The following is a 19,112-nucleotide window of genomic DNA, read 5'->3' as shown; positions in this document are numbered from 1 at the left end:
TTTCACCAACCTCAGAAGGATGGAAGGCTAAAGAAAAAATAGTCAATCACTTGGCAGGAGCAAATTTGTATATGAATAATTTTGACTATGTCATCCAGGGTTTCTCAACAATGAGATGGGTGGCATATAAATTTAATAACAAAGTAACTAACTGAATAAATGAAAATTGGTTCTCCAAAGAGTATTATTCCTCTAGTAAAGAACAGGCTTTTTTAGATTCTGAAACATAGTCCCTACTGTATATCCAAAAGCAGTAAAAAATAAACAAACAAAGAAAACCACAAGTGCAGAAAATATTAACGCTTAGTGACAGTTATGGTTTATGTTTGAATGATAAATATTTGTCATTATATTTATGTTCTTTCATGCAGTGCTGCAAATGAAACTATGGGGAAAAAATCTAATTTCCTTTTGGACCCCTGGTCAATTTTCTTTCTTACATTTCACCCTCCCCTTCCACGCCTCAGTATCTGAGGAAGCGCCATTCCGTTTTGGAAATTTTTGTGAATTCTGTTCATCAAAATGCCAGACCCTGGCTGCTCTAGAAAATTATGACCAATTATATAATTCTTCTAACATTTGTGGGCAACTAAGCGAAGATCCACAATTTTATTTGTCTTAACACAAGCAGAAGTACCTGTGTCCGATCTTGAGCAAACACAATCCTTCCCCAGAGAAGCTCTAAAGCATCACACACCTCTGTATAAAACTATCTCTCGAATTCAACTACTCTACTCCCTATTCCCTAATTCTATTCTATTCTATTCTATTCTATTCTATTCTATTCTATTCTATTCTATCCTATCCTATCCTATATTCTATTCTATTCTATTCTATTCTATTCTATTCTATTCTATTCTATTCTATTCTATTCTATTCTATTCTATTCTCCATTCCATTCCATTCCATTCCATTCTATTCTATTCTATTCTCCATTCCATCTATTCTATTCTATTCTATTCTATTCTATTCTATTCTATTCTATTCTATTCTATATTCTATTTCCATTCCACATTCTATTCTATTCTATTCTATTCTATTCTATTCTATTCTATTCTATTCTACTCTACTCTACTCCCTATTCCCTAATTCTATTCTATTCTATTCTATTCTATTCTATTCTATTCTATTCTATTCTATTCTATTCTATCCTATCCTATATTCTATTCTATTCTATTCTATTCTATTCTATTCTCCATTCCATTCCATTCCATTCCATTCCATTCTATTCTATTCTATTCTATTCTATTCTATTCTCCATTCTCATCTATTCTATTCTATTCTATTCTATTCTATTCTATTCTATTCTATTCTATTCTATTCTATTCTATTCTATTCTATTCTATTCTACTCTACTCTACTCTACTCTACTCTACTCCCTATTTCTGTTTTATTCTGTTCTGTTCTACTCATTAATAGCAAAGAATGAAGGAAAAAGCCCTCTGCTTTCCAGTTCTTCACAATTTCTGGCCTTGTTACCCAGCTCCTAAAAAATCCTTTCCCCTCCTAAAATCATAGCCAAAAAAGAAGAAGAAGAAGAAGAAGAAGAAGGCGGGGGAGAGACGGAGAAGCGCGCCAGGCATCTCTGGCAGTCGTCCGGAGACGCCTCTCTCCAAGCCTTGCCCTGCCCACCCGGGATTGGTTGACCGAAGAGGGAATCACGCGTCCCCGCGAGTTCAGAGCTCGCTTCCCCCTCCACACCCCCGGGAAGCCGGGCAGCCAATTAAGAGCCGAGACAGCCGCGCGTGGCGTCAGAGGAGGAAGCCAACCAACCCAACCAACCAACCAGGGCTGTCATTCTGGACACTTTCTCTTTCGTTCCAAGGGAAGCGAAGTTTGCTGAGCATTCTAGAACGCGGCGGGGGGCAACCCCCTTTGAAGTCTCCCCTCCCCACGGGGCGCGCGAAGGGGGAGACGCACCTTCTTTTCTTTCCTTCCCCCCCCTCTACCCACGCTGAAGGGCATCCCCGGGGCCGCCCATGGAGCTGGAGGAGGTGCAGCCGGACAGCCTGGAGGGCTGGGTGGCCATCAAGGAGAACATCTTCGGCCAGCCCGAGCCCCCCCACAAGCTGCGCTTCTTGGTGGCTTGGAACGCCGTGGAGAGCAAGTTCGCGGTGACTTGTCACAACCGGACTTTGCAAGAACGAGCCGGCGCGGAGAAGGACGCAGAGAAGGAGGAGGAGGAAGAGGAGGAGGAGGAGGAGGAGGAAAAAGAAGATGATGATGAAGAAGAAGAGGCCGTGGACGAGCAGCGGCTGAGCTGGGCCGGCTTGTACTCCCCGCAGGCCTTGGTGGGCGTCCATCGGCAGCTGGCGGCTTTGAGCCAGCAGCTGGAGCCCTGCTTCCCCGCCCTGCCCCCTGCGCTGACCGGACCCAGCGGCTTTTGGGCGCTGCTGTTCCCCAGCTGCCCGGTCTTGGGGGAGAGCGAGCTGGAGAGCCTCTGCCGGCGCTTGGAAGCCTACTTCGGCTGGGCCTTGGAAGTCTGCGGACGGAAGACGCTCCTGGATTCGCTCTTCGCCCACGATCAGCAGCAGGAGGAAGAGTACTTTGAAAATTTGCAGGCGTTCCGCAGGAAAAGTTTCAAGGGGCAGCTGACCGCGGCCAAGGAGGCCTTGAGAAGGGTATGGCGTGGAAGGGCCAAGGGGAGGGAGGGGTTGAGCTGGCAGAGGGTCAAAAAGCCCCTCTCGAAAAGAAATCAAGGGGGAGGATTATAGTCAGGGGCTTTCGGGGTTGTTGTTTTGCTTCCCTATCCCAGGGGTCTTCCAACTTGGTCGCTTTAAGACAGTGGTTCTCAACCTTTTTAATGCTGCGACCCCCCAACCGGTCGTAAGCCGAGGATTACTCAACTGGTCGTGAGTTGAGGAGTACTCCACTGGTGCAGCACCGTTTGCAGAATGGGACTTTTGGCGGGCTCAGCAGGGCAGAGACAGCCTGGACAATTCCTATTGGCTATTCAAGAGAGTCTATTCTATTGGCTTTCAAAAGCCAATAGAATAAAAGGGAGTAGCACAGCTAAGGAAAAGAGGGAAAAAATGGCGGACTGCGTTGTTTGGCGACCCCTGTGAAATGGTCATTCGACCCCAAATGGGGTCCCGACCCACAGGTTGAGAACCACTGCTTTAAGACTTGTGGACTTCAATTTCCCAGAATTCTGGGAGTTGAAGTCCACAAGTCTTACAAGCGGCCAAGTTTGGAGACCCCCGCCCTACCCAGATGGGCGAAAAAGTCACCCATGCTGAAACAAAGCCAGCTGAGATTGTTGGGTGGGTCCCCTTTCCCAGGAAAGCCTTTTCCTGGCCTGTGAACTACAGCTCCCAGCATCCTTAGGAATACTGAGTAATGCCGAGAGACGTCAGCAGTTGTAGTTCAGCAACCTCTGGAGTACTACCCATTTGCCCTTTCCTTTGCTCCAAGCCAGGGTTTCGGAGCTTAGGAAGTCTGTGATGAGTGGACTTCAACACCCGGAAGTCCCCAGCCAGCGGGCACTGAAGTCCCCACATCGTAAAATTCCTAAGCTTGAAAAACACTGCGGTAAGCCTGAAGCCACATTTACGAAGCAGACATTTAAGCCAAAGCAAAGAAAGCATAGGACTTCAACCTTTGTCAAAGTCTGTAGGCAAGAGGGCGGTTCAGCCCCCCTGTTCATCAGATTCCTTTTGACTTTAATTCTTCTTAATCCTCAGTATCCCCCTAGATTTGTGGGGAGAGCATAGTGTTTGGGGAAGAGAGGAAGGACTGCAGCCATTAGCGGACAGCCTGACCTCAACTCAATCTGATGGAAGGTTGATTTGGATGTGGTGATTGTTTTGAATAGCTGCTTGAACAGTCACATTTCTTGAGAACTTCGTGGTCGGGTGACACCCTGTCCTTGAACATGGAATGTGATAAAGCATAAACATCATCTTGGCTTTATGTCGAAAGAGTCTTTTACTGTCTGTTGCCAGTTTTCAACGCACGAGGCGATATTCTTGGGGAAGGGGTGAGCGGAGGAACGTCACTTTGTGCATAGTTTTATTTAAACGTCTACAGTATCTTCTCCTCGTTAGATTCTCCATGCCTGTGGAAAGTTAGCCTGGGAGGAAGAACACAGTGCACGGTCTTCTCCTTAAAAACAAAAACAAAATCAACCATCCCGGGTCAGCATCCAGCCTCTCTTGCAATACATTCGAACTAGTGCAGCAGCAACCAAAAAAAAGCTAATACAATCCTGAGTTGCATAAACAGAGGCGTAGAATCAAGATCACGCGAAGTATTAGTACCGCTTTACAAAACCCTAGTGAGGCCACACCTGGAATATTGCAGCCACTTTTGAGTTTGGAAAAAAAAATTCAGAGAAGAGCAACTAAGAAGATCCAAGTCCTGGAGACTAAAACATATGAAGAACGGCTGTGGGACTTGGGTTTGGCTAGTCTAAAGAAAAGAAGAAATAAGGGAGACATGATAGCAGTGTTCCAGTATCTGAGGGGATGCCACAAGGCAGAGGGGGCCAGGTTGTTCACCAAAGCACAAGAGGGAAGGATGAGAAACAATGGTTGGAAACTGATCAAAGACAGAAGCAACCTGGTATTAAGGAGAAACTTTCTGACAGTGAGGACAATCAACCAATGGAACAGCATATCCCCAGAAATCGTGGGTGCTCCATCACTGGAGATTCACCTGTCTGAGATGGTATAGGTATAGGGGGCTGGACTAGAAGACCTCCAAGGTCCCTTCCAGCTCTATTCTATTCTAGATTGTGATGTTTCTCTGTGTCATATATGTGTGTGGTATGTGGATATATGCATAATGGTATTTTTTGAGAGTTGAATGCAACACAGTTTCATTTTAATGTATGCTGATTAGTGTAAATTTAAAGTGACAATGAAGTTTCTATTCTATTCTATTCTATTCTATTCTATTCTATTCTATTCTATTCTATTCTATTCTATTCTATTCTATTCCATTCCATTCCATTCCATTCCATTCCATTCTATTCTACTCTATTCTACAATCTGTCTATTCTATTCTATTCTATTCTATTCTATTCTATTCTATTCTATTCTATTCTATTCTATTCTATTCTAAATTCTCAAACTTTATTACCATCTTGGTAGATTCTCCACAAGCACAAAGATGCTGTTAAGCTGGTAGATTTAATGGAGCTGTACAAGGAAGAAGAGGAAGCCTATTGGGAGCTGGTTACTGTGGCAACTGAATTCTATCAATATTTATTGTTACCTTTCCGAGACATGAGAGAACTGGCCACATTATATAGACTTGAGATTCGGGTAAGTTTGTATTCTTTCAAAAAAAAACAACAACCCCAAAATTATTCCAAGTCTTAAGGATGTACAGATTTCAAACCCTGTAGCTTTTCATATTATAAAATATCCCTTCAGAAATTCCCACTTTTGTACAATAGGTAATATCATCTTTTCATCTTGCTATCCTGCTTTTGAGTTTTGGAGATTCTTCATCTGACAAAATTAAAAATTCAAGGGGGATGTCAGAAAAAAACAACTAGGGCTTACAATGCATCAGCACCAAATGCAGGTTTGATTTGGGATAGGCCAGTGATGGCAAACCTATGGCACGGGTGCCAGAGGCGGCACTCAGAGCCCTCTCTGTGGGCACGCGCGCCATTGCCCCAGTCCTAGGCTTTCAGCTGGGTTTTATAAAACCTTTTCGCTTGAGGCCTCACCTGCCGTATGCAAAAAAAAAAAAAAAGTTTCAATCAGTCAATTTCAACTTCTCGCAGGAAAAAAAAAAAAAGAACTTGCAAAGTTGGAATTGATTGATTGAACTTTTTAGTCCCACCCAGTCTGCAATTACCACTGCAGTGACGCCCACCCAATGGGCCATGCCCACCTGGCATTTGACGATGCATAAGTGGGTTTTGGGTTGCAGTTTGGGCACTCGGTCTCTAAAAGGTTCGTCATCACTGGGATGGGCAGTTTGCGGCCTTTGTATTTTGCTGAGCAATATTTCCCCTGGAGATTAATTTCCATTGGTCCTCGCCCCCTGCGCTAACCCACCCTCTCCTGATAAAGTTAGAAATCTCATGGGAACAAGCTCACTTGTGTGTGAGAAAACTAAATTTTGTTTCTTGAAAACCAACATGTGGACTATGTGTGTTCACTTCAAACAGTATGACTTCTGCTTTCTTGGATAATCTGCTCAGCTGCAATTTATATGGACCACAAGAATCGGACTCCATCTCTCTCTCAAGCTTGTCCCAAAGGTGCTTTTTTTCCCAAGAAGCAATGGGACTTTCTTGGGGTTTTTTTTCCCTTGAAAACATTTCACTTCTCATCCAAGGAGCTTCTTCAGTTCTGACTGACTCTGAGGATACCAGTAAACACCCAAATGGCCTCAACAACTCCCAGAGAACTAACAACCAACCTTCAGAGTGCTAACAACCAGATGACTGCAAAGAATATAAATCTGTCTGTTCCTCACCGTTCAGTCAGAACTGAAGAAGCTTTTTGGGTGAGGAGCGAAATGTTTTCAAGGGAAAAAAAAAAGACGCAAGAAAGTCTAGTTGTCTTTTGAAAAAAGCAACTTTGGGACAACCGTGACCTGGATGATTGAGAATCTGCAGAGACATCTCTCCACCTTGGAACCTGTTTCCCATTTGCATAAGACAGTGGTTCTCAACCTGTGGGTCGGGACCCCATTTGGGGTCGAACGACCATTTCACGGGGGTCGCCAAACAACGCAGTCCACCATTCCCCCCCCTTTTCCTTAGCTGTGCTACTCCCTTTTATTCTATTGGCTTTTGAAAGCCAATAGAATAGACTCTCTTGAATAGAGTCTAATTCTATTGGCTTTCAAAAGCCAATAGGAATTGTCCAGGCTGTCTCTGCCCTGCTGAGCCTGCCAAAAGTCCCATTCTGCAAATGGTGCTGCACCAGTTGAGTAGTCCTCGACTTACGACCGGTTGAGTAGTCCTCCACTTACAACCGGTTGGGGGTCGTGGCATTAAAAAGCTTGAGAACCACTGGCATAAGACATAATGATGGCTGAAGCTATGTTAATAGATGAATGCAGCAGCTCTAAGAGCCGCCTCTTGGTTGTGGGAATTGATGATCGGCACCAGTTTGAACAGGAATGTTAAAATATCTCTCCTGGCAGAAATCCTTGCAAGCCCACCGACTGGGCCCCAAAAGGATAGAAGCGTTGCAGAAAGAGGCCAAGGAATCGACCGATCGGGCAGAAGAAGCCGTGTGCTCCATTCAAAACGTCACCGTTGGCTACTTCAAGGAGACCGTGACTGCACTCGCAGGTGAGAGGGAAACAAGCACAACAGACTTTCATGGAGAAAATCTAAAGTGGTGGCCGTGGTGGCAATATAGGCCAGGCTAGGAGAGCAGGTATAACCAAGGTATGGTATATGGAAAATCAGTGCTTTTGGAATCTGTTTGCTCCCTTCTTCTAAATATATTGAAATCAAGAGATTGTAACAATTGCTTTCCTCAGCAACTCCTAGTTCCGTTCGTTATTGTTTCTTCTTCTTCTTCTTCTTCTTTTTCTTCTTCTTCTTCTTCTTCTTCTTCTTCTTCTTCTTCTTCTTCTTCTTCTCCTCCTCCTCCTCCTCCTCCTCCTCCTCCTCCTCCCCCTCTTCTTCTTTTTCTTCTTTTCTTTTTCTTTTCTTCTTCTTTTTTTCTTCTCTTCTCTTCTTTTTCTTTTTCTTTTCTTCTTCTTCTCCTCCTCCTCCTCTTCTTCTTTTTCTTCTTTTCTTTTTCTTTTCTTTTTCTTCTCTTCTCTTTTCTTCTTCTTCTTCTCTTCTTCTCTTCTTTTCTTCTTTTCTCTTTTTTTCTCTTCTTCTTCTTCCTCCTCCTCCTCCTCCTCCTCCTCCACAAAGTTCTGGTTCTTGCCCTTCTTGTGGCCTCAGCCACAGTTAATTTCTTTCCATCTTTTTCTGGGTCTGCCTTGTGTTCTTTGACCTTCTCTCTTTGTATATTCCATTCATAACAAGCTGCCTGGGAAAGCCAAGGGAAATCATCAAAACAATTAAAAAATGAAAGTTAGAATATTTCGGACACCCAGAAAAATACAGCATACTCCATTTAATCCTCCAGGGAAAGATTGAAGGCAAACGAGGTCTAGGCAGAAGAAGAACATCATGGCTTCAAAATTAAGGGACTGGTTTGGACAAAACTCAGCAGCACTTTTTTGGGCGGCTGCTAATAAAAACAGGATCACCAACATGATCGCCAACGTCCGATAACGGATATGGCACAAGAAGAAGAAGAAGATTCATAACAAATGTTTAAAATGAATTCTTAGAGTTGTTTAGCGTACTTTATTGGGCCATATCTTTTCCCGTCTTATATACCTTAAAGATGCTTTCCTTTTCCTGGAGAAGGAAGTGCAAGATTCTTTTTTAGCCGAGACTTACTCGTGCTTCATTTGTCTTTCGTACTTGTTCATCAGCAATGCACAAACAGATGGAGCAAGATCAAAAGCGATTTGGTCAAGCTGCCTGGGCCTCCGCATCTCCAAGATTAGAAAACTTAAAATATCTGCTAGCAAAAGAAACCCTTCAGCATATGAGAGCCAGAGAATTGTGCCTGAAACACAAAAGAGTCGATATCAGAAAGCAGGTAAGGATATTTCTCCCACTCCCTGTTCCCCTCTGCCATATGCATCCATACTCTGATAAGACTGTGATAAGAGGCTTTCAGAGTATATTACAAGAGGCCTTTTGTGACACAGAATGTCCATTTGCCGTAATAGCACTGAAACTGAAGAAAAAATGGGCAGAACACCAACCCGTGAAGTCAAATGTTAGAAAAATATAACTGGGACAAAGGAACTTGATTATAGTTAGATTTTCCTTATGTACTTGTGATGGATTAATCCAGGCGTCTTCAAACTTGGCCCTCTTTTATGACTTGTGGAGTTCAACTCCCAGAATTCCTCAGCCAGGCATGCCTGGCTGAGGAATTCTGGGAGTTGAAGCCCACAAGTCATAAAAAGGGCCAAGTTTGAAGACGCCTGCTCCAGGCAGTCCAGCAAGATATCATGGCAGATGATATCAACCATTAAGAAGTCTAAAAGGATCAGAAAAAGTGTACTACCTCTATCCAGGTCATGTAGGAGAGCATGCAAAACCATATCTATCCTATGCCTGGATCTGGATTGGGACTGAAAATTAGGATCCAGATAATCCTACAACTTCTAGAAAGCTACAGAGTTGTCCACCATTATCATCTCAACCAGCCTCTCCCAAAGGTCTCATTTTGCATGTAACATTTGTGGCCTTAAAGATGTTTCCTGTTTTGTTTGGAAATTTCCCAAGATGGAGACACTCAGTGAGCAAAAAAATGACGTGGCTGAAGTGGAAAAACTGGAACTAGAGTATTATGAAACCCAATTGGAGCTGTATGAGGTACAGTTTGAAATACTGAAGAATGAAGAAATGTTGTTGGTTACGCAGCTGGAGACTTTGAGAAGGCAAATTAAAGGTGAGGACTGAAGACAGGCTATATTGCCTGTGCTTTGCATTTTAATCTCAGCCAGGCTATTTCTCGTTGGCCCTCAATTAAAACAGGAGAATTCTTCCTTTGCTGCATTTCTGCAATAAATGCATTTATGGAGGATGGAGGGGTAAAGGCTTGGGGGGGAAAAAACATGTCAGAGAAAATTGCAGTGGAAAATAGGTAACATTTATCTACAGAATCTACCATTTAAATCTGACTGTTCCAAATTTAAGATTCTTTTAAAAACCACAGAAAAGAAACTACAAAAAAGGAGGTTTTTAATTTTCCAATCTCTTAATTATAGCCAGGCCTTAAGGCACTGCATTATCTAATTCTCCGGGTCCCAAAGATGCTTTTCCATATAAGGCAACTGGACTTTCTTGTTGTTGTTGTTTTTTCTTTGAAAATATTTCACTTCTCATCTAAGAAGTTTCTACAGTTCTTCAAAACTGACGAAGCTTCTTGGATGTGAAGTGAAAAGTTTTCAAGGAAAAAAAACCCAAAAAAGTCAGCTGCTTTTGGAAAAGCCTCTTTGGGACAACCTTGACCTGGATGATTGAGAATCTCCATAGACATAATTCCCCAGGTATTACTAATGCAATCAAAACATACCAATCTGGAAAACACAAAATAAATCTTCCTCCAGCAGCTTGTTGAAACAGGCAAGATAAAGATGAACTGTCACGATGGAAGCCCCGCCCTTTTGTAAATATATCACCATTGTGCCTGCCCTTTGCAGATGCCACTATTCTCCATTTACAGTGGATGTATATGGAAAATCAGTCATTGCTCCTAATATTGATCCATTAGGCACTAGATGTCATGGTTCCGACTAATGAAACACTTCAAAGAACTTCCAGGCATGTTTATCCTAAAGCCTTTATTAACAGTGTTACAAATTGACGGCACATCATGGAGGTTTATGCCAGAATCTGAATTCCTCTTGCTGGCATCTAACTTTTCTTGCTAAACCCCTCCCTTACCTTGCAGTCACAAGTCACATCTTCCAATTAGCCCAGAGGGCAGGGATTCACTTCCTTTCCTTTTCCCAGGCTTTTGTTATTTCCCCTTCCTTTTCTCTGTCATCTGAATTAACTCTAAAAATACCAGACAGTTCTGCATATTTTGTCAAAGCAAGAATATTCAATATTAGCAGTGTTGACACTAGATGCTAGATACTATATTAGTGGATCTGAAAGACTTCTGGTTGTTTACCATATGCCCCAAGTCTTCAGCTGGAGTTAAAGGACCACAACTATCAGCGAATGTCTTGAGTTTTCTAGCAAGGCGGTAAAGCTGGCAGGAGAGGTTTTACGTACTGAAATCCTTGCTCCTTCTATAGAGATCCAAGATGAAGTGATTTATTATGACACCTGTGAAAACTCGGAGGAATTAGAAGCTATGGATCGGGTCCTGGAAGATAGCCATGCCTCTTCTTCTGAGGTGGCACGGCTCAGGCAGAAGACCCAGCAGCTGGAAACAAAACGGGGCATTATCTGCTCTAGGAGGGCATATCTCAGGAACAAGAAGGTAACTGGTTCAGAAAGAGGAAACTTTGACAAACGTGGCACATCTGTTGAGTCTTGGGGTGCTTCTGGATTCTTCTTGAAAGAAAAACAGAATTTAGGCGGTGGATTTCCCACCTTGGGAAAACAGCATCTCCTAGACGAGAGGTCTCCAATCTTTGGGGCACCAGGGACCAGTTACGTGGAGAGCGGGTTTTTCTGCGGACCGGAGAATGCATGGTTTTGTGTGCTGCCAGCACCCCGCAGATGGGGCTTTGCTTGTTTGTGCGGACTGGTTTCTGGCATGTCGCGGCCCGGTACTGGTCCACAGCCTGAGGGTTGGGGACCCCTGTCTTAGACCTAACATCTCTGAACTATATGGAGTTCAGATGTTGCAGAACTTCAGCTCCAAGCGTAACCATCCCATATTGTGATGAAGGAAAGATCCCGGGAACCAAACCAACCAATAAGATTGGAGGCTCACAGGCTGTCTGAGGATAGCTGAATTTGGATCCCTGTTATCCATAACTCCAAGATTTCAGACCCTGTAACTCCTGTTGTTTTTTGTTTCTTTAAAAAAATGTGTGTAAATTAAACACTAGGACAGTGCTTCTCAACGTTTGTGTGACGGCAACCCCCGTCACACAAACGTTCTGCGCATGCATGGCACCGCCCATGCGCGATGCGCATGCGCGCCACCCCATGCGCGGCACGCACACGGCGCCGCCCCATGCGCGGCACGCGTGCACGGCACCCCCCATGCGCGGCGCCGCGAAAAATGGCGGATCACCGCCTTTGGCGACCCCAGAAAAATGGTCGATCGACCCCAAATGGGGTCGCGACCCATAGGTTGAGAACTGCTGCACTAGGACAATCATTCATACATTAGAAAAGAGTCTAAAAAATATGGACTTGGGAATTCGGGCAGAAACGTTGATTCTTTTTGCATGGAATTTGTAGAGCTGTAAAAAAAAAAAAGGCTTGATGGATTTCACTTGACCTGGCATTGGGGATGGCTATTTGCCCAATTATTCCTTTTATTAAGGAATAATTATTAAGCTAAGTGGAGGCAGGGGATTCGTGCCTCCCTTGGGTCAGGAGAGAGGATCAAAGGCATGAAGGAGGCCCAGTGTTAACCTACTGCTGATTAACAGGGGCTAAAGTACATACAACCAGTTAGCAAGAGTCTGTACGTAATCTAACCCTTTTCCCCATGCAATATAGATCTAAGTAATGCGAGTCAGTCAAGAATCAGTTTTTCTTGGCTGGAAGTGACCATTAGAGATTCAGTAGAAATTTTTTTTCAACAGGATGCTGGCCCACCAAGCTCCTGATTATCACCAGTTGGGAGAAACTCTTCAGAATTGCAAACAAGGGTGTTTTCCATCCCCACCTGGAGATGGAACAATTTTGTTCGCAAATGATTCTAAGTTATGTCTTTTTCCCATAATCCTTTGTGTGGGGGCTTGACTTTTTTTTTTTTTAGAAAGTTCAGGGCAAGTAGAAAGTTGAAAACTATGACCCTGACATTCTGATTCAATGGTAAATCATTTGCCCCCGAATCTTCAGATTTCGGCCCGTGGAATTTTTACGCTGGTTTCTTTCCTCTCTCAGGACCAATGTGAAGAGAGCCGCCGTTTGAGGCTCCAGCAGGCACAGGAGACCACACGCTACTTCCAGCAGCATCACAGCGTCCAGATTGTATGTATTGAGAAGGGGAAAGTAGAGAGAGTGTTCTCTTTCAAGTTATAAGAGGGGTCAGTGTGCTCTGTGCAAAAAAGCAACAAAATGCAGACTTTATTTTATTTTATTTTGAAGGCAGTCTAGGTAGCCTTCATAATACAGGATGATGGCTATGTGCTATTTCAAAACCGAAAAGGCACCCGTTAATTGGAAGCTGTGGTACCCCACAACTTGATGGGGGTATAGATTGATATAGACTGGTATATGCGGGTTATAAACTGGCAAAATGGCTCAGTGGTTAAAGACGCTGAGCTTGTCATCTGGAGAGCTGACAGTCCGAGTTTGAGACCTGAGCACCGCACGACGGGTCTTGCTCACCTAGCAGTTTGAAAGCCTGCAGATGCAAGTAGATAAATAGGTACCACTTTGGTGGGAAGGTAACAGCGTTCTGTGCACTTTAGAATATAGTCATCCTGGTCATATGACCACGGAAACATCTTGGGATGACGCTGGTTCCCTCAGCCAAGAAACAAGAGATGTGCACTGCACTTTAGAGTCGAACACAACTGGACAGGAGCCACCTTTACCTCTTTAGAGTGATCCCATTTATATGTTGCTCTTAACTACAGACTTTTAATTTTCTGGAATTTGGAGCTGAGAGCACAATCTGTTCATTTCTAAGCAAGCTTCATTGTGTGCGCTTTGGTTTGCTCCAAGCAGATATACGTTAGGATTGCTTATGAGTGGGTGGATCTCATGGGAAATTCTAACAACAACAACAACAGTTATAATAACAACATTTATTTATGGTCCCAGACCAACAAACGAGAATCTAAACAAGGTAATCAACTGCTAAGGGAAGAGGTATTTATGTAGACTCATAATTAATTCTATATAAATTCCAGGGCTAGGCAGCACTTTTTTTTTTTTAATGCTTCATGCAAGAGTGCAAATATAGCATCTGTCTGTAACTCCTTAAAACAGCCACGCTTTTTCCTGAGATTGCACATCTGCCTTTCACAGCTGCTTTCAGGTGTGGCACTCAGGTGTGGCAGATTCCAGAGCAGTTTTTGGAAATCAGATCAGAAATACTGCACAACACCCTTAATTTCTCCCCTTTTTCTTTTTTCTCTTCCTCTTCTCCCCTCCCCCAGCCCATTCCATAATTTAGGCAATCTGTTACACCCCCCCCCTTAACACTGTAATGTTTGAAACTACTTAGTTGCACTGGAAACAGAGTTCTATATGTGTCCATTAAGGGTTGTCATTCAACCTGCAGAAAAGAGAGAAGAAAAAAGAAGATGAGAAAAAGAAAAAAGCCTGGATAAAGGAGGAGCGGCAGAAAACTCTGGAGAGGCTAAAATCATTCAAGGAGGCAAGTATCACAATTTATCTTGTTCTTCGGCACTCTTGCAGAATATTTTTGCTTTGGAAAATAGAAAGAAGGACTGATTATTAGTGGCCTGGCCTGGCCAGCCACAAGGACAGCATCAATCATGAGATAATAACTATGGATTTAGGAACCACAAGGAGGGCATCAATAGGTTTTGCGCAGAATTTAATCAGTGTCACCTTGATGCAGACTATGCTCCTGTGGTTTAGGAAGAGAATATTGGAATGAAAGCATAACGGAAGTGGCATGTACAGGAAAATGATAAAGTTCATCTTTCGACACAAAGAGCTGCTTTAACAGTGGGGGGGGGGAAATGACGCCTTTCTAGTTGCTGCTGGGTGGCTGTCACGCCTTCTGGATATAATTCTAAATAAGAGACTTGCTAGAACAGATTGAAGCTCCACCTAGTTTACAGTCATGTACATCAAGTCATAAACTAAACAGACAGGGCTGGATTGAAAAAAATCATACTAAGCCAGAACAAACCTCCTCAAGGTTTCATCCCTTTACAGCTTTACATGTCAAAACAGATGACATCCAGCTTTACATGTCAAAACAGATGACACTGTTAGGCCTTTCACTGAGCTGGCTGAGCATGTTATGTGAAGACCATCAGGACTCTTAGAAGCCCATGGGATATGGAAAACCCTATCTATGGGTTTGTCTATGGAGATTCTCAATCATCCAGGTGATGGTTGCACCACAGGTGCTTTCCCAAAAGGCAGGGTTTTTTTCCCTTGAAAAACATTTTGCTTCTCATCCAAGAAGCTTCTTCAGTTCTCAATGAACTGAAGAATCTTCTTGGATGAGAAGCGAAAGGAAAAAAAAACCCAAGGAAGTCCAATTACCTTTTGGAAAAGCACTTTTGGGATGTCCAAGGGTTTGACGGCCACAGTGGACTAATTGCAGGCAGCTCACCTGCTGTTTTCAAATTGGGCTGCCAGTCATGGGCAGTTTCCCCAAACTGACGCCTTCTCACCTTGCAGAAATGCCCTGCAGAGTTTGTGCTGAAGACTTCCCGCTCTCAGCCCGTCAACTCCAAGCAGGCTGGACCACGACGACCTCCCGCGGTTTCCCCACAAGCTGGTTCAATCAGAAAGGGTCCAGCTGCCAAGCAATCCAGGAATGTCCATCCGGCACAAGTCAGGACTGCCAAAGCACCATGTCGGAAGCCTCCCAGAGATGCTCCTATCCAGATTTTTGTGCCAACACGTGGCCCGGAGCCTCCCAAGGAAGAAGGCGGTGGGGCACCCCTCTCTGTGCCCCCACCCCCACCTCCACCTCCTCTTCCTCCTCCACCCCCACCGCTGCCAAGTGTCCAGACTGTTTGCCTCAAAAGCACAGGCGCCCAAGATAAACCGCGGCCTCTTGTGTGCGAAGGCTCTGCTAAAGAAAATACTTCCCTGGAGAAAGCAGATGTTGCATCCAGATGCCCAACCAAGAATTATACAGGTAAAGGGATAGAGCGCTGTTTTTCTTCTGCACACACACACACACACAAACACACACGCATGCTACAGGGAGCCCTCAACTTATGGCCACTGAGGTCAAACTTTATAGTTAAGGGAGACAGTTGTTAAGTGAGCTTCGCCCCATTTTACGACTGTTCTGGCCACCTCTGTTAAGTGAATCACTGCAGTTGTTAAATTAGTAGCAAGCTTTTTTAAGTGAACCTGGCTTCCACATTGACTTTGCTTGTCAGAAGGTGCCAAAGGGGATCAAGTAAATGAGACTCTGGGAGGCATACAATAAAAATAAGAGTATCAAAAGAAACAAGCCATAAAAATTATTCCACAATAATTGGCCGTAAAGTAAAACAGAATGCTACATTTGGGAAATTGTAGACCGATAAGCAGTTCTGTTTTTGACAAAACCAGGTTTGTAAGCCCACACAAGGCTGCCCTAGGTAACCTTCTCCTCGGATTTATTATTATTATTATTTGGTCCAAGAATGACATTGTTTTCACTTGTTCCACCTCAGGGACCATGGATGAGGTCTTGGCTTCCCTGAAGCGTGGCGAAGTCCTTCTTCGCAAAGTGGACCTGCCCCAACAGGCGTCGTCCAGCAGCAACTCTGTCAATGACAGCATTCTCGCTGCCATTAGGCAAGGGGTTAAACTACGGAAGGTCAATCAAGAGCCCAAGGAAGGCGTCGCGAAGGGTTCCGGCAGTGAACTGGAGCAAAGCATCAAGGCAGCCATCCAGAGGATTAAGAAGGTCTCAGCTGACTCGGATGAGGATGAAAATGGTGACTGCAGCAGCGGGGAATGGAACTGTTAACAGAGCTGTGGGCTGGTTAAGAGCTCCTCAGAAGCTCATGAGGGTTTCTTGGATGAGAAGACAGCTAACCGAAAAGGAGTGCCAAACGGGAAGTGTGGTTTGTAGCCCAACAAGTTGGCTATTGCCTGCATGAATTGGGCATCTCAGAATTCTCAGCAACACTATGGAGTTTTGGGGACAGCTGAAGAAGTGTAGGAAATGCTTCTTGATCAATGTCAGATGTTTCCAAGCTGCCAAGTAAATGTAGGACAAATCCTTTACTGTCACCGAGCTTTGTGCTTTGAAGTTTGCACATTTTCTTTCTCTTTTTGCAAGGGGATCACAGCACCCCATAGGGGATCAGGGGTGGTGACCATTTAATTTTAAAATCCCCCTTGATCCCAGCCCAAACTTTACACTACTGTATGAAAACACTATTCGTTCGATTAAGCCTGTTCCAAAACCGTTATTAAAATTGTCCTAGGAGAATGAATTACTTCTCAGAAATTACTCCTCAGGTGCATGGGACAGAGATAAATTATTGCCACGCGACATGCTTGACAAAACAAAGCAAAAAACTTTTACACGTTCTTAGATCAGTGAAAGGTGAACTCTTTGGATACCCTTTTCTATGAAAATATGGACCTGGTTACACTGAATGTTTGTTGACTAGAAGGGTTTTGGTTTAAATGGAAATGGCTTCTTTCAACATGGCCAAGACAGGGAGATCTGAGTTGATGGTAATATATGCGGGAGGGATTGGATGCCCTTGTCAACCACAAGGAAAATACGAAAATACAAGCAGTGTGATGCATCTGTAAAAAGAAAAGTACTGATTTGTCTCAGCACAGAGTTCAGAACATAAAAAACAACAGATCAGAGGAGAGCTATCAAGACAATGAAGGGTCCAGAAATAAAGCTCCATGAGAAAAAATTAAAAGACGGGGGTATGTTTAGCAACAGCAATAGCTCTTAGACCTATATACCACTTCACAGGGCTTTACAGCCCTGTCTAAGTGGTTTACAGAGTCAGCAATTTGCCCCCAACAATCTGGGTCCTCATTTTACCAGCTTCAGAAGGATGGAAGGCTGAGTAAACCTTGAGCTGGTCAGGATCGAACTGCTGGCATTTGGCAGAATTAGCCTTTAATGCTATATTCTAACCACTGTGCCATCATGGCAACAGTTTAGCTGCAGATGAGACATGACACTTGAAGAAGGTTATATAGAAAAGGGAATGGCCTTATTCTCTGTTGCTCCAGAGAGCAGGATCAGTGGTTAAAGCAACAAAGTGGTGGTTTAGATTAGATATCAAAGAACTTCCAGACTTTATGAGTTGTCATCCAGGCCTCCTTCACTGGAGATCTTCAGATAGTGGTTGGTTGGTCATCAGAAATGTTCTAGTGAAATTTACTCCGAGTGACGGATTTCGACTAGATGACCTCTATGGTTATTTCCATGATCCTATACTTTCAAAATGTGCATCTGCTTTTACTTTTGGCTGTGAAAAAATATCAAAAGTGTTATATAAGAAAGTAGAGCTTACAACTTCAAGCGGGGGTTGCTAACCCAAACAATTGCTGGGCACTCCTGCTTGTTTGAACAGCTCCATCATTAACTGTGATGAAGAATCACCAATCAATAGTCTGCTTCCCTTTTCCAGGATAATTTCATCTCTCCAAGCTAGCTTCACTTGGTAGATGAGGACCTCAACTGTACCAATAAAGGAGAATATTTATAGCTCAGGGTTGGAATAAGGGGTCCTGGGTGCTCTCTGAGTTTGGCTGTTTGCTTGCAGATGTTTCATTATCCATACTAGATGACATCATCAGTGCTAGCCTAGTCTAGCACTGATGATGTTCATTGGGTAATGGAATATTTGCAAGAAAATAACCAAGCTTGGAGATCACCAAGCCCCCCCCCCCTCCTCAACTGTAGGAATAGCTCTCAAAACAACACTAGCCAGATTATTCATCTCCTTCCATCTTTTGATGATGGGAGGTTCAAAAAACTAGATCACCAACTTCCCATCAGTATGGAATGAGTGAATTCAAGGATCTAGGATCCTCTTGAGCTGTTGAGAGCAAAGCATCCTGAGATGGGTGATGTATCTGAATGTCATCACACCAGAAACCCTCCTGGATGTGTCTACACCAGAGCTCTTCAAACTTGGCCCTCAGCCAGGCACGCTGGCTGAGGAATTCTGGGAATTGAAGTCCATAAGTCATAAAAGGGCCAGGTTTGAAGACCCCTGGTCTACACATTGTACTTGGTTGCCTCAGTGAAGGAATAGGGTCTTATTTGCATCAGGCTTATTGCATTTGCCAAATTCCATCTTCATTATCTTCACCGCCATCCCACTGACCAGGAATATTGGCTGAGATCAGAAATAACGTATTATTTAATGTATACTTTGTCTGCAGTGGCCAGAATCTTAAATTGAGCCATGTCGAAAATGAACTTCAACTTTCATGTCTGAAGAGATGGCGTATCTCATTTCTTTTGCCTTGTTTCGCATTTCTATATATTTCTTGTGACCCTGCCAGTGTGCCAAATGCAAAATCTCTTCTATTTGGTGAAATATATTCTTGATCTATGTCAGAATGTTCCAAGCTTGATTGTGTCGAGACTTTTCTCTAATACCTGTTGTTTTCCATTTGTTTGCAATATCAGTGTTAAGTTGTACCAGAAGGCTTAAAATGAATTCTTAATCTTTTTTAAATTAGCAGTATTTCTAATGCATCCGAAAAGCCAACGATTGTAAAACTAACCGTTTTCCAGCAGAGTGTTATAACATATGTCTGTTTG

General features: G+C 43.6%; 1 protein-coding gene across 1 annotated transcript; it reads left to right on the top strand.

The window, feature by feature from the left end:
* Nucleotides 1-1,792: 1,792 nt before the first annotated feature.
* WHAMM (WASP homolog associated with actin, golgi membranes and microtubules) lies at nt 1,793-16,797 on the top strand. Its single transcript, XM_039358961.1, has 10 exons — nt 1,793-2,621; nt 5,094-5,267; nt 7,114-7,264; nt 8,416-8,585; nt 9,284-9,449; nt 10,807-10,994; nt 12,584-12,670; nt 13,932-14,027; nt 15,032-15,497; nt 16,027-16,797. The coding sequence occupies exons 1-10, from the start codon at nt 1,980-1,982 to the stop codon at nt 16,323-16,325; spliced, it is 2,439 nt and encodes an 812-aa protein (XP_039214895.1). The 5' UTR covers nt 1,793-1,979; the 3' UTR covers nt 16,326-16,797.
* The last annotated feature ends 2,315 nt before the right edge of the window (nt 16,798-19,112 follow it).

The sequence above is a fragment of the Crotalus tigris genome, unplaced genomic scaffold (assembly GCF_016545835.1).
Source record: "Crotalus tigris isolate CLP2741 ecotype Arizona unplaced genomic scaffold, ASM1654583v1 scf7180000019068.10715455, whole genome shotgun sequence".
NCBI lineage: Eukaryota > Metazoa > Chordata > Lepidosauria > Squamata > Viperidae > Crotalus > Crotalus tigris.
This window is presented reverse-complemented; position numbering and strand designations above follow the sequence as displayed.